The sequence below is a fragment of the Ornithorhynchus anatinus genome, chromosome 2, assembly GCF_004115215.2.
Source record: "Ornithorhynchus anatinus isolate Pmale09 chromosome 2, mOrnAna1.pri.v4, whole genome shotgun sequence".
NCBI classification, from domain to species: Eukaryota; Metazoa; Chordata; class Mammalia; order Monotremata; family Ornithorhynchidae; genus Ornithorhynchus; species Ornithorhynchus anatinus.
Window position 1 is genome coordinate 111,319,808 of NC_041729.1, and position 14,341 is coordinate 111,334,148.

The 14,341-nt window shown below is 41.1% G+C and overlaps 1 protein-coding gene across 2 annotated transcripts in view; it reads right to left on the bottom strand.

The window, feature by feature from the left end:
* Positions 1–5,368: 5,368 nt before the first annotated feature.
* SLC9A4 (solute carrier family 9 member A4) overlaps positions 5,369–14,341 on the bottom strand; it is a 51,047-nt gene continuing 42,074 nt past the window's right edge. Inside the window, exons 10-12 of one of the 2 annotated variants that reach the window (XM_001514608.5) lie at positions 13,701–13,832; positions 9,658–9,745; positions 5,369–6,053 (exon numbers count right to left, since the gene is read on the bottom strand). In XM_001514608.5, the coding sequence (XP_001514658.1) occupies positions 5,707–6,053; positions 9,658–9,745; positions 13,701–13,832 (567 nt within the window). In that variant the 3' untranslated portion in view covers positions 5,369–5,706. The remainder of the gene's footprint in view (positions 6,054–9,657; positions 9,746–13,700; positions 13,833–14,341) is intronic. The other variant, XM_007666806.4, reaches the window with a different exon arrangement.

A 14,341-nucleotide genomic window follows, 5' to 3' on the forward strand; every position in this document is an offset into this window, starting at 1 on the left:
AGTCACACAGCAGACAAGTGAGGGAGTCGGGATTAGATGAACAATGTGAAGGTAAACTGACTTGCAGAGCCAGGATTAGAACACTGGATTTCCTGATTCCAATCCCATGCTTTCTCCACTAGGCTGGAGATTATGAAGATTATAGCTAATGCAGCCACTGAGTTGCTTCTTGTTGAACTCCTTGATGAAGGGGAACTATTCAGGGTGCCCAAGCAAAAGTGAAGTAGTAACCTCATTATGGGCAGGGAATGTGTCTGTTTAGTGTTGTATTCTCCCAAGCACTTAGTACAGTGCTCTGCACACAGTAAGCACTCAATAAATATGATTACATGATTGAATGAATGAAATGAATGAAAGAAATAAAAACTGCTCACATTAATCATAACCATGCTAATTGAGGCATTTGTTAAGTGCTTATAATGTGCCAAGCCATTGTTCTAAATGCTGGGGAAGACACATTACAATCAGGCCAGTCACAACTCCAATCCTGTAAGGAAGAGAGACAATCTAATCTCCATTTTACAAATGAGAAAAGTGAGGAACAGAAAAAATTCAGTGACTTGCCCAAATACACACACGTCTTCTGACCCAGTCCTGTGGTCTTTCCACTAGTCTGCACTGAATGAGTGGTGGAAGCAAAATCAGGCACAGCTAGTCTTCTCACGTGGTAGTGGTACTATTCCACATCTACATTCTTAGATTGGTAAACATTCCTTCTAAGGGAGGGAAAGGAGAGGTGGAAGGCCTAGGAAAAGGAAGGGCATTTCAGTCAAACCTGTGTCCACTTAGGAACTGAGCAACCTTGCTCTAAACCAGGCCTGTGCCAGAAATTCCTTGATTTCTAATCTGCCACACCTGGTGAGGCACCCATGAAACATAAACCTGTATTTAACTCAAGACTATGTAGCAAAGAAGTATTAAGACTTTAATTACAGCATTGGTTACTCTCAGTTCAGGGATCGACTTTCTCAATTTGTTGTCCAACAAACATTTACTCATGTCCCAAACAAAAGTTATCTACATTGTACTGATTCATCAGAAGGAACTAGGCTTAAAGAATACTTTATGGAACAGTGTTTAAGAAGATAAAAACTACTGCTTTATTTGCAACCTAAATATCTTTGAAAACTATTGCATGACAATTATAGAAAAACGTTCAGTAAAGCCTCTTTCTAGTGAATTCCTTTATAATGAACCCTCAATAGAACACATATTTACTGATTTCAGCAACTTATTGTACAAAGAAGTCTTATATAACACAAAATAGGCAAGTCCTATTTCATCATAAGAAGTTTTCACTGCATTGCACTCTTGTATCACTTTTAAAGTTTATGAAAAATTGTTACAGAAACTTAGGAAACTGTTCTTTTCTACTTTGAACTATTTTACATATCATTAACTGGCACATTTTAGTTACTTAAAGTTATCCCTAGTTTTTCCCTATGCAATGTCCAGGATTCTTTACATATATTCCTTAACATAGAAATCAATCACAATTAGGATTTATTATTAGTATAATCAGCCTGCCATCATTATTATCATAAATCACATCCTATTTAAGGCCCTTAGACAAGGTTAAGGGGAAAATTCAAGGACAATAAATAGGCAGTTCCTGCCCTCCAGAAGCTCACAATCAAACTGCAAGTCCCAGCTCTAAGAAAACACTAGTAAAGCCTGAACCACCCAATGAGAAACAATAACTTTCTAGACTTGCGTGATAAGCCTGTCCATTTGCTCTTGGAATCCTGGTGAAGTTACAGCAGGGAGAAAACACTGAAAGTCACCCACTAAATAGGGCAGAACTCCATTCTCCTCTTCATCTCACAGATTCTCATTCAGGGAAAAAGAGAAGAGGAATGTGGACTAGTCCCATCATTCTCTAATCAATGAATTAATCAATCAACAATATTGACTGTAAGCTCAAGGATGCTGATGTTACTGCTGAGGAACCCTATGATCGTCACTTGTTGATTAAATCCTATATAGCAAAACCAGTGCTGAGAAGAATTTGGGAAGAACCCACAGCAAAATCAAGCCTAACCCCTTGGTCCATAATTACCCAGACTGCATTATGATTTGTTGTGAAGTCTGATGTTTAAATGAAATTTCTTTTCCCATTTTGATTTGCACACTCACCATTTACACCTACAGTTTTTCTAAAGCCAGTCAGAACCACCAGAATTTCAGGATTCCAAACCACTCTAAATGATAAGCAAAAGGGAAGCAGCTCAGGAGTGTTCTCTACTCACTTATCCCACTACTAGGCATTGTCAATGTATAGGATGGGAGGATGGGCATTCCTGTTGTTGTCAGTATTGAAATACTTAAAGTCTCCTGTATTATAGTTCCACACCCATGGAGTAAATAACATCCAGATGGTGTTTTTCTAAAAGAGGTCAGCCACTTTTCATGTTGGAGGAACTAGAGAAGAAAGCCATAGTCACATTTCATATAGTAGTCATAGTCACTGGACTCCTGACAGAATGCAAAGAAAAAGAGAAGCAAAATTTGCTTTCTTACAACTCAGTGACTAAGCAGGAGTTCATCCTGTTAGACTGTAAGCTCCACAAAAGTTGAAAGCAGGCTTACCAACTCTATGATCTGTACTCTCCCAAGTCCTTAGTATACTGCCCTGCACAAAATAAATATTCAGTAAATACCACTGATTGATTGATTGATTGATCTAAACACATGTGTCTCAGCCAAGATACCTATTAGTCAGTCACCTGGATGTAGCCAGTGTTCAGCGTGGCTTAGGGGAAAGAGCATGAGCTTGGGAGTCAGAAGGCGTGGGTTCTAATCCCAGCTCTGCCACTTGTCAGGTGTGTGAGTTTGGGCAAGTCACTTAACTTCTCTGTGCCTCAGTTAAAATGGGGATTAAGGCTATGAACCCTATGTGGGGCAACTTGATTACTTTCTATCTTCCCCAGCACTTAAAACAGTGCTTAGCACAAAGTAAGTGCTCAACAAATAACATCATTATTGTTATTATTATTGTTATTATTATTATCATCCATGCCTGCAGTCTTACAAGCCAAACAGAGCCCAAATGCGGTAGCCAGAAGTTAAAAAGAACTTGGGCTTACAAAAATTATTGTGGTACTTGTTAAGCACTTACCATGTGCTAAGCACGGTACTAAGAGTTGCGGTAGATACAAACAAATAGGGTTGGACACAATACTTGTCCCACATGGGGACCACATAAATAGGAGAGAGTAGGATTTAATCTCCATTTTATGGATGAGGACACAGGCACAGAGTACTAAACACAGAACCTTACTTAAAAATCACCTCCTCCAAGAGGCGTTCCCAGACTGAGCTCCTCTTCCCCCTCTACTCCCTCTGCCATCCCCCCTTTACCTCTCTGCAGCTAAAGCCTCATTTTCCCCTTTTCCCTCTGCTCCTCCACCTCTCCCTTCCCATCCCCACAGCACTGTACTCGTCCGCTCAACTGTATATATTTTCGTTACCCTATTTATTTTGTTAATGAATTGTACATCGCCTCGATTCTATTTAGTTGCCATCGGTTTTTACGAGATGTTCTTCCCCTTGACGCTGTTTAGTGCCATTGTTCTTGTCTGTCCGTCTCCCCCGATTAGACTGTAAGCCCGTCAAACGGCAGGGACTGTCTCTATCTGTTGCCGACTTGTTCATCCCAAGCGCTTAGTACAGTGCTCTGCACATAGTAAGCGCTCAATAAATACTATTGAATGAAGAGTACTAAAGTGACTTGCCGAAGGTCACCAAACAGACAAGTAGTGGAACTGGGATTAGAACCCAGGTCCTCTGACTCCTAGGCTTTATTGCTTCTCAAGTCTACTTTCTCAACTGTCTTCAAGTTGTTTTACTGGAAGTTTCCTAGTACAATTTTCTAAGTCAATCACACTTTGCTTGAAGAGGCACAGCTCCCAAGTGGAGATGCAGCTACTGACTCTATTCTGTTGTACTCTCCAAAAGGCTTAGTACAGTGCTCTGTACACAGTCAGCCTTCAATAAATACCATTAATTGATTGATTGATTGATTGGAAGAGAGCCAGAACTTTTACATGTTAGATTTTAAGTTTATTCCTAGCTCATGATTGAATGACTTCCTCTCAGCTTCTAAGTGGGCAGATCCACCTTCCCCCAGAGTGTCATTTTTCAGAAGATAATGGCAAATGTAGCCCTTCAGGATTCTAGGCCAATAGGGGCCTGAATATTGTCCAAACTAATCTCTAACAATAACATGATTAAAACCAAAGAGGTCAAGAGGTCCCCCAGCAGAAGTTGATTTCTGAGCCTCTTCTTCCCACAAAGACCCACAAGAACAAGGTACTCATTTACAATAGAAAAAAAAAATCCTACATCTGACATGCTCTGAAACCAATTTCACAAGGTTTAAGCCCCTTATGCGTCTCTCTGTGAATCAGAAGCAAAACAAACTTAGGACCTCATTATAGGCAGGGAATGTATTGGTTGGGCCGTTACTTTGTACTCTCCCAAGCCTCAGTACAGTGCTCTGCCCACAGTAAATGCTCAATAAATATGATTGATAGATTGATATGGGAGATCTAATTCTCTTGATTCAGGTTAAGGGGACCTGATGGAGGTTGAAGGCATGCCTTCAACAGCCTAGGCTTTCTTGGACATCTCTCTCTGGTCACTGAACTTTTAAGCCCCATTTTCTCTAACTATAATATAGGGATACTAAGACTCCTTATGTCACTCACAAAGTTAACGTTTCAAGATAGAATGCTTTTAAAATCCTGATCTACAAACTCAGAGTACCAGCAAGCAGGGGTGCCTTCTGTTATCCCTTAGACCTAGACCTGCCCGACCTTTCAATCTATCAATCAACCAGTGGTATCTATTGAAAGCTTAATGTGAGAGAGCATTGTTCTAGGCTCTTGGAAGCATAAGCTTAGTGAATGCTTAGAGGGGCTGTACTGGTCCAAAGTTGGCTTTTACTAAGCCATTCTGTTGTACCCTGAACATATGTTTATGCAGTACAAATTGGAAAAATTCCAAAGCTTTCTATTCAAAGACAGAGTGAATACTGACATTATTTGAGAGATGTTAAAACCTAAATTTCTTTGGCTTGTTTCAACTTGTGGGTAGAAAAATGCACTTATTGTACCTCTATTTTTGTAACCACTTAAGATCCTGAATGACCCTTTGTATTAGGTATTAACCTCTGGCCTGGACAGCACCTAACATATTTTAAAGATATTTTTTTTTAAAGAGTATAGTACATGGTGAATAACCAAGCCAGTCAAGCCAATAAGTTACATATATTCATTCATTCAGTAGTATTTATTGAGCACTTACTATGTGCAGAGCACTGTACTAGGCGCTTGGAATGTACAATTCGGCAACAGATAGAGACAATCCCTGCCCAGTGATGGGCTCACAGTCCAAATGGGGAATACACAATACTGAATATCAAGCACTGTTCAGATTATCTTATGAGCTAGGAACCAAAAAGTTTAGAATACAATTCAGCTTTTTTAGTGAATGCTCAGTCTTCCCAAACACAATTTCTTTGAACTTCCAGCTCTCTCACCCACCCATTCTGATAGTTTTCTATGGCTTCAGAGAGACAGAGTTGATATGATTTGGCAAACCTTCTGTTCTCCTTAGAACTTTGGACACTTTTTTAGCAAAGTGACATGCCGGGTGTAGACATTACTGAGACAACACAGGAAAAGTATTGTGGGAAGGCTAGTGTTAATTTCTGTGGAGTAGAGGACTGTGGAACTTGTGAAATTCTCTTCCATCTCTGGGTTCAGCTGTCCATGTTGGCTGTGCTCCTTCCCCGCTTTCTTCTCCTGACTCAAACTCCTCATCTACTGCATGAAATTGGGGCCTTGGCATCAAAGATGGCTTTCTTTCCCTGCCCATTGGATGGTCTTGGTTTGGATTTCTTGGAATACCCAGGTTTAAAGAACCCCCCCCTCTACGAGCCTTTTCCATTGGAATCATCTTCTGCTGCTGGCGTCTTTCTTGGAGGGACCCTGTCCGGGGATGTCCACTAAACATTCCCAAAGGAAAGCTGGAATCACTGCGATCTGCACCTGGAGATGGACAAAGGGAAAAGCTGTTAATGTTCCTGTGTCAGCCTTTCCTGTGGGGAGTTCAAAATGGAGAGGGATTTGAGGGGAGAATGCTATTTCTAGTTGGGCCACTGATATTGGACAAGTCTGTTAGATTCTCTTCATTCATTCATTCATTCATTCAATCGTATTTATTGGGCACTTACTGAGTGCAGAGCACTGTACTAAGCACTTGGAAAGTATAATTCGGCAACAGGTAGGGACAATATAATCCCTATCCAACAACAGGCACACAGTCTAGAAGGGTGGAGACGGACAACAAAACAAAACATGTAGACAGGCAGCAATAGCATCAAAATAGATAAATAGAATTATAGATATATAAACACCAATAATAAAATAGAGTAATAACTATGTACAAATATACACAAGTGTTGTGGGGAGGGGAAGGGGGTAGAACAGAGGGAGGGAATAGGGGCGATGGGGAGGGGAGGAGGAGCAGAGGAAAAGGGGGGCTCAGTCTGGGATGGCCTCCTGGAGAAGCTAAGCTCTCAGTAGGGTTCTGAAGAGGGGAAGAGAACTAGTTTGGTGGATGTGAGGAGGGAGGGCAGGCTAGAGGTAGGACGTGGGCCGGGGGTCGACAGCGGGACAGGCAAGTACGAGGCACAGTGAGGAGATTATGCTTCAGTTTCCTCACTCACAGTACTGAAACATCCCCATGCCAAAGGATTGCTTCATAAAAGACAAAGGGTATCAGAGGAATGCAGCCTTGTAAATTAGCCATAACATCCATAGACATGATTCAATGACACTTCACACATTAAAATGTCATTGTGAGAAATTTGTATTTCAATTCCAAAAATTCAAGAGGTGTTGGATTTGCAGGCTTATTTTACTTAATAAATATTTTTAAGTGTTTACAAATAATCAGAAAGCAGTTTTTTCCTCAGGTGAAAACCAACTCAGTTTCAAAAGAGTCCTGCTTTATACATAACAGAGAAATGGCTGACAATGCTCTTGGTATACCCAGGATCTGCACAGGAAATCTGGAACACTGGATGAGCCTCTGGCAAGGTTGAGCATCAGGTAAAAGCAGAGCAAGGACTTTTATTAAAGGTGACTCCAATTTTGACTTGATTTCAGCTTCAGTGATCACTGGCCATATTGTCATTTCTGTTCTAACTGTTCATAGGGGAATCATACAGTTCAAGCTTCTGGAGAAAAGTGAAAGCATTTGTGCCCTTAAACAAAGCTAATACCCATGATTTCTGTTTCATCTTGGTAGTTTTAGAAATGTTTATGTTTCATATTTAGAATGCTTTTTTCAGCCTGAAATTAATTGATTACCTTTGTTTTGAGATTCCTTTAGTAACTAAACTCTTAAAATAAATCAAAAGCATAATCATAAAAATTATAACTTTGGGATTTGTCTCATTATGTGTCAAGCATTATACTAAGAGCTGAGATAGATATAAGGTAATCAGGTCCCATATAGGGTTGGCTCATGGTCTAAGTAGGAGGGAGCGTGGATATTGCTCTTTTGTATATATTATTACCCTATTTATTTTGTTAATGAGGTGTATAGCTCCTTGATTTTATTTATCTTGATGATGTTGTCTTGTTCTGTTCTGTTTTGCTTTGCTCTCTGTCTCCCCCGTTTAGACTGTAAGCCCATCACTGGGCAGGGATTGTCTCTGTTGCCGAACTGTACATTCCAAGTACTTAGTATGGTGCTCTACACATAGTAAGTGCTTAATAAATACTCCTGAATGAAAGAATCTTGAATCCCCATTTTAAAGATAAGGGAACTGAGGCACAGAGAAGTTAAGTGACTTGTCCAAGGCCACACAGCAGTTAAATGGCAAGACGGGATTAGAATCCAGGTCCTCTGACTCCTAGCTGCAGTATGGTCTAGTGGAGCCTGGGCAAATCACTTCAAGCAGTCAATCAGTAAATCATATTTATTCAGCACTTACTGAATGCAGAGAACTGTACTAATCACTTGGGAGAGCATAATATAACAGTTAGTGGACACATTCCCTGCCCACAATGAGCTTACAGTCTAGAGGACACTTAGCTTCCCTATGTCTCAGTTTTCTAAACTGTAAAATAGGGATTCTATGAGAAATGGGAATTCTATGCCTGTTTATAATAATAATAATAATTGTGGCATTTGTTAAGTGCTTACTATGTACCAGACACTATACTAAGTGCTGGGGGGGGGGGGCACACAAGTAAATCAGGTTGGACATAGTCCTTGTCCCAAATGGGGCTCACAGTTTCAATTCCCATTTTACAGATGAGGGAACTGAGGCACAGAAAAGTGAAGTGACTTGTCCAAGGTCACACAGCAGACAAGTGTCAGACCTGGGATTAGAACCCATGACATTCTGATTCCCAGTCCCTTGCTCTATCCACTACACCAAGCCTGTTCCCCCTCCTACTTAGACTGTGAGCCCTATGTGGGACAGAGACTGTGTCCAACCTGATTAACCTGTATATACCTTATCATTTAGAACAATACTTAACACATAGTAAGTGTTGAACAAATATTATCATCATTATTATTTTTACAAAATAATTAGAAAATTAACATGGGCACATAGTTCCTTCCATTAAATATCTAATGGAAATCCCAAACTGTTTCACCTTCCACTTTTCTCTCATCTTTGGCTTTCTGAAAATGAAAGCATATTCAAATGAAGCATTCATGTTTGTTTGCCAGTTCTGTTCTGGTTAAATTTATGATTTGTTTCTCCAAGCCTGGTATGTAATTGAACAATAGGAAAAAATCCCACCAGACTCCTACTTTTTGTTTTTAATTGTTTTTGTCATTCAGCCTACTTTACTGAAGATGAGAGCCCCTCAAGTGTCTCTTAAATGTTGTGTTATTTATGCATCAGATTAAGTGCATATTGAAATGGTTTTTCTTCATTTTAACTTCACTTCCTGATAAAGATTAAGTTTAAAGAAAGAACGCTTCAGTGTGTATTTATCTGCCTTCCCCACCCTTTTCTCCTGAATCTCCCCCTTTGCAGGATAGCCCAGAAAGTCAGGGAGGGAGAAATAGTGTGGTCAAGTGGATAGAGCACAGACCTGGGAGTCAGAAGGACTTGGGTTCTCATCCTAGCTTCATCCCTGTCTGCTGTGTGACCTTTGGCAAGTCACTTAACCTCTCCATGACTCAGTTACCTTATCTGTAAAGTGGTGGTTAAGATTGTGAGCACCACATGAGACATGGACTGTGTCTAACTTGAATGGCTTGCATCTACCTCAGTGCTTAGTACAGTGCCTGGCACATAGTATGCACTTAACAAACACAATAATCATCATCACATTATAAGCATTTAAAAATACCATTAAAAAAGGGGGGGCCCAAGACTATCCAAGTTTGCCTGAAACCTGCCTCAGTGGGTTCTGGGCAAGCCTAGTCCAGACCCAAAGACTTGGGGTTCATGGCACCCAGGTGAAATCACTATCAGATGACATAAGTTAGTATTAGAATCTCTTTAACAAGATCTGGAGGGTCTGGAGAACTTGGGCAATATTTAAACAGTGGGTTAAATGGGTTAATTGGGCCCTTGACCAATCAGTAAGAGGAGGAGCTGAAATAATGTCCCAGTACCTGAAAAAGTTGCCATCCTGGTGTCTCTCCACATTGCTCGTGCATCGCTATATGGGAAGGAGAGGTAACGGACATTTTTGGGGCCAGGCTGCACACAAAAGATAGAGAAACAGACAGCATGTTTAATGTGGAAGATAGAGCCAAGGAAACAGGATAGAAGCAGCCAGTTAAGACCCTCAGGGCATTAACCACTTCTTTAAATCTGTTTAATTCCGTTTGGTTTGGTTCGAGGCTGTTTACTGAGGTCCCATTTTTTTTACCTACCACCCGACCACCGACCTTGGTGTTGGAGAACTACAAAGGAAAAAAGAGGACACTTTCCCCACCCTTAAGGAGCTTACAGTCTAAAGGGAAGAGGTGTTCACAGAGGACAAGCCGCAAGTTGGTAAGATGGAAAAGGACAGAGGTCAGGAACAAAAAGACCCATATTGTGGCTCTAGAAATGGTGGTGAAGGAGTGTTTGGTGACCTGGGGGTGGGGCAGAATCACTGGATGTTCACAGTCAGTTGGGGTTAATCCGGGATGCCTCAGGCTGGAGGTGCGTGCTTAACAGAGATTTGAAAGAGGGGAGGGATAGAGTTTGCACAAGAGATGTGGAAAGCATTCCAGGGAGAGGGAATGGTATGAAAGATTGAATGAGTTGGTTAGCTTGACTGGAGTGTAGAATAGAGTAAATGGTTAGAAGGAGATAAGGGCTCAAAAGTACAGCTGGTCAGCTGAAGAACAGCTTTGAAGGACAAGGTGCCTTTAACTAAAGAATCCAATTGTTGTTTTTCTTCATAATGATTATTTACTAAGCATTTACTATGTACTAAGCACCTTGTGGAGAACTGGATACAAGATAATCAGAGTGGACACAGCCCTGTCTCCAGCCTAAGTGAGCCTAAGTGGGAGGAAGAACAGGCATTTTATTCCCATTTTACAGATGAGGAAAATCCAGGCCTTCCCAAGGTTACACAGCAGTCAGATAGTTGAGCCGGGTATAAATCTAGAATATGTTTACCAATTCTGTTGTAGTGTAATCTCCCAAGTGCTTAGTACAGTGTTCTACACACAGTAAGCACTCAATAAATACCATCAATTGATTGATCTCCTGACTCCCAGTCCTGAGCCTCCTCCTGACACATTCATTATGGCACATGCTGGTGAATGTGTTGGACAGTCTTGTGCTCCCAGAACTCTTCCCTGGGATGGAGACCATTCTTACCATGGGGATAAATCAATCAAGAACATTTACTGAGCACATACTTTGTGCATAGCAACAAAGTAAAACCTTGGGGGAGTAAGAGAAGCTGTCCTCCACTTGTCTGCTGTGGGAGATCTTGGGTAAGTCATGTAGCTTCTCTGTGCCTCATTTTACTCATCTGTAAAATGAGGGTTCAATATCTTTTCTCCTGCCTCCTTATCCTGTGAGCCCCATATGGGACAGGGACTGCGTCCAACCTGATCAGCCTATATCTACTCCACCACTTAGAACAATGCTTGACACATAGTAAGTGCGGAATTCATTCAGCTGTATTTATGAAGTACTTACTGTGTGCAGAGAACTGTACTAAGCATTTGGGAAAACACAATACAGCAATAAAGAGTGACAATCTCTGCCCACAACAAGCTTACAGTCTAGAGGTGGGGAGATGGACATCAATACAAATAACCAGACATCATTAGAAATAAAATTATAAAATATAAATAAAAATATACATAAACTATTATTATGTATTAATTAAATAAAACATGAGGAAGGAGGGGGTGAGGTGATGGAGTGCTTTAAAGCTAGTGGTGCGGAGTTTTTGTTTGATTCGAAGGTGGATAGGCAACCACTAGAGATTTTTGAGCGGGGAGGGTGACATGTCCTGAACGTTTCTGTAGAAAGAAGATCCGGGAAGCGGAGTGAAGTATGGACTGGAGTGGGGAGAGGCAGGAGATTGGGAGGTCAGCAAGGAGGCTGATGCAGTAATCTAGCCGAGACAGGATGATTGATTGTATTAACATGGTAGCAGTTTGGATGTAGAGGAAAGGGTTGGTTTTAGCGATGCTGTGAAGGTGAGACCGATTAGATTTGGTGACGGATTGAATATATGGGTTGAATATGAGAGAGGAGTCTAGGATAATGCCAAGGTTATGGGCTTATTATTATGAGATAATTATTATAATGAGATATATTATATTATATATTATAATGAGATAAATGAGATATCTTATTATAATGAGACAAATGAGAGATGATTTGTACATTCCAAGTGCTCAGTACAGTGCTCTGCACATAGTAAGCACTCAATAAATGCTATTGAATGAATAATTAGTACTGATCAATTCAATCAATGGTATTTATTGAGCCCTTTCTCTGTGCAGAGCACTCTATTAATTTGTAGATTAATTAATTAATGATGGTATTTATTAAGCACTTACTATGTGCCAAGCACCATTCTAAGCACTGGGGTAGATACAAGGTAATTAGGTTGTCCCATATGGGGCTCACAGTCGTAATCCCCATTTTACAGATGAGGGAACTGAGGCACACAGAAGTGAAGTAACTTGCCCAAAGTCACACAGTTGATAAGTGGCGGGGCTAGGATTAGAACCCATGATCTCTGACTCCTAAGCTCGTGCTCTTTCCACTAAGCCATGCTGCTTCTCTATGTGATCCTTTACCTCAATCCACTGGGGATACAGACCCCAAATTAATTTACTTGTTTTGATGTGTACTATAGCTATAATTCTATTTATTTATATTGATACCTGTTTACTTGTTTTGATGTCTGTCTAGACTGTAAACCCGGTGTGGGCAGGGATTGTCTCTCTTTATTGCTGAATTGTACTTTTCAAGTGCTTAGTACAGTGCTCTGCAAACAGTAAGCACTCAAGAAATATGATTTAATTAATTAATTAATTAATTAATTAATTAGCAGATATGAGTAAGAAGAAAGAGGAGACATGTACATCAGTTAGGGCTTAAGGGTATGTAAGATATGTTTCTAAGTACTATGGGGATTGCAAGTACCTTATGTGCTTAGGTGGTGTGGAAGTGTGAAAGAGACCACTGAGGGACCAAAAATGGGGAAATTAGAAATTAACTAGGGAAAGTTTCCTGGAAGAGATGGGATGTTAGTTAGTGGCTTTGAAGATGGGGAGGGTTGAGGGCTGTCAGATATGAAGGGAGAGGAAGTTTCTAACACTGGAGGGGAGTACATATGCAAGAAGTCAGTGGTGGGAAAATAAGAGAAGCAGTGTGCCTCAGTGGAAAGAGCACGGGCTTTGGAGTCAGAGATCATGGGTTTGAAACCCGGCTTTGCCACTTGTCAGCTGTGTGACTGTGGGCAAGTCACTTCACTTCTCTGGGCCTCAGTTTCCTCATCTGTAAAATGGGGATTAAGACTGTGAGCCCCACGTGGGACAACCTGATTCCCCTGTGTCTACCCCAGCGCTTAGAAGAGTGCTCTGCACATAGTAAGCGCTTAAAATACCAACATTATTATTATTATTATTATTAAGAAGGACCCATAGTGAGGAGGTTACCTTGAGAGGAAGAAAGAGTATGAGCTGGGTTGTAATGGGAAACAGTTAAGTCAGAAGTGGAAGGATGATCAGTGCCTTAAAGCCAATAGTGTAGTGTTTCTGTGTGATGCAAAAAGGAATGTACAACCCTTTGAAGTTTGATGAGCAGGGAGGCATGTGCTGAAAAATGTTTAGGAAAATGATCTGGGAAGATGGGAGATTGGCAAGGAGTCTGTTGCTCTATTCAAACAGGATTAAGAAGACCCCACCGGTGATACTTTGCCCACCTTTAAGGATTTAGCAGTCAAAAGGATATGTTCATAAAATATAACCCAGAGGTAAGTGAATTGGCATTTCTCAAAATGGCAAGCATTGGTATTTCTGGAAAGTGCAGTTGCCAAATATGATGACCCCACAACTGGGGTTTTTTATTTTTCCTCCTATGACCGGAAGGTACCAATTTCAAGACCAGGAGCATCACAAATCTAGTTCTGCTTTATAAAACCCAGCACTCCCCCTACCCTAATGGAGTAAATCACAATTTATACCGATTTCCCCCATGGCAGGCTGCTGCTTTTCCTCATACTCTCCCTGAAGGTGTGTTGGCGACGGATGAGAATTTCCTTGGCCTGTTTCTCACTTGTCTCTGTTTTCAGGTTGTGTCTGTTGTACGATAGTGTCTGAAAACAAAAGGGGTTATGAAAGACACCCACAAATATCCATTTTTGATCCAAAATTATTTCCTCCTCAGCTCTGTTAACATTTACTCAAGGTATAACTCACTATGGCATAGCAGTAGCTCATAGCCATCCAAATTCCAGTGGGGGAAATTCTTGCTACTTTCCTCAGTGTTTTCTTTAAGGCAGGAGGGCTAAAGAGCTGGGAGGTAGCAAGGACTTTCTTCACCTTGAGGGTGATTTTTGTGAGGTTCCAAGACATTTCTTTATCCCTGGCAGTAACCCCAGTGAGGAGGGCAAAGGTGAGAAGGTCTCAATGTTCCTTCCCCTTCCCTGGCTTCCCTGCTCCAAGTTCAACACACATCCTACCCAAGTCGTGGTTTCGGGGACTTTCATTTTCAGAACGGGCCTCACGGTGATGGGGTGAGAGGGGTCATAAAGAGATAGGTTGGCTGCTACTACACAGGACTGCTTTTTGACTTGCCCTTTGTCCTCTGCTTTGAACTTTTCCA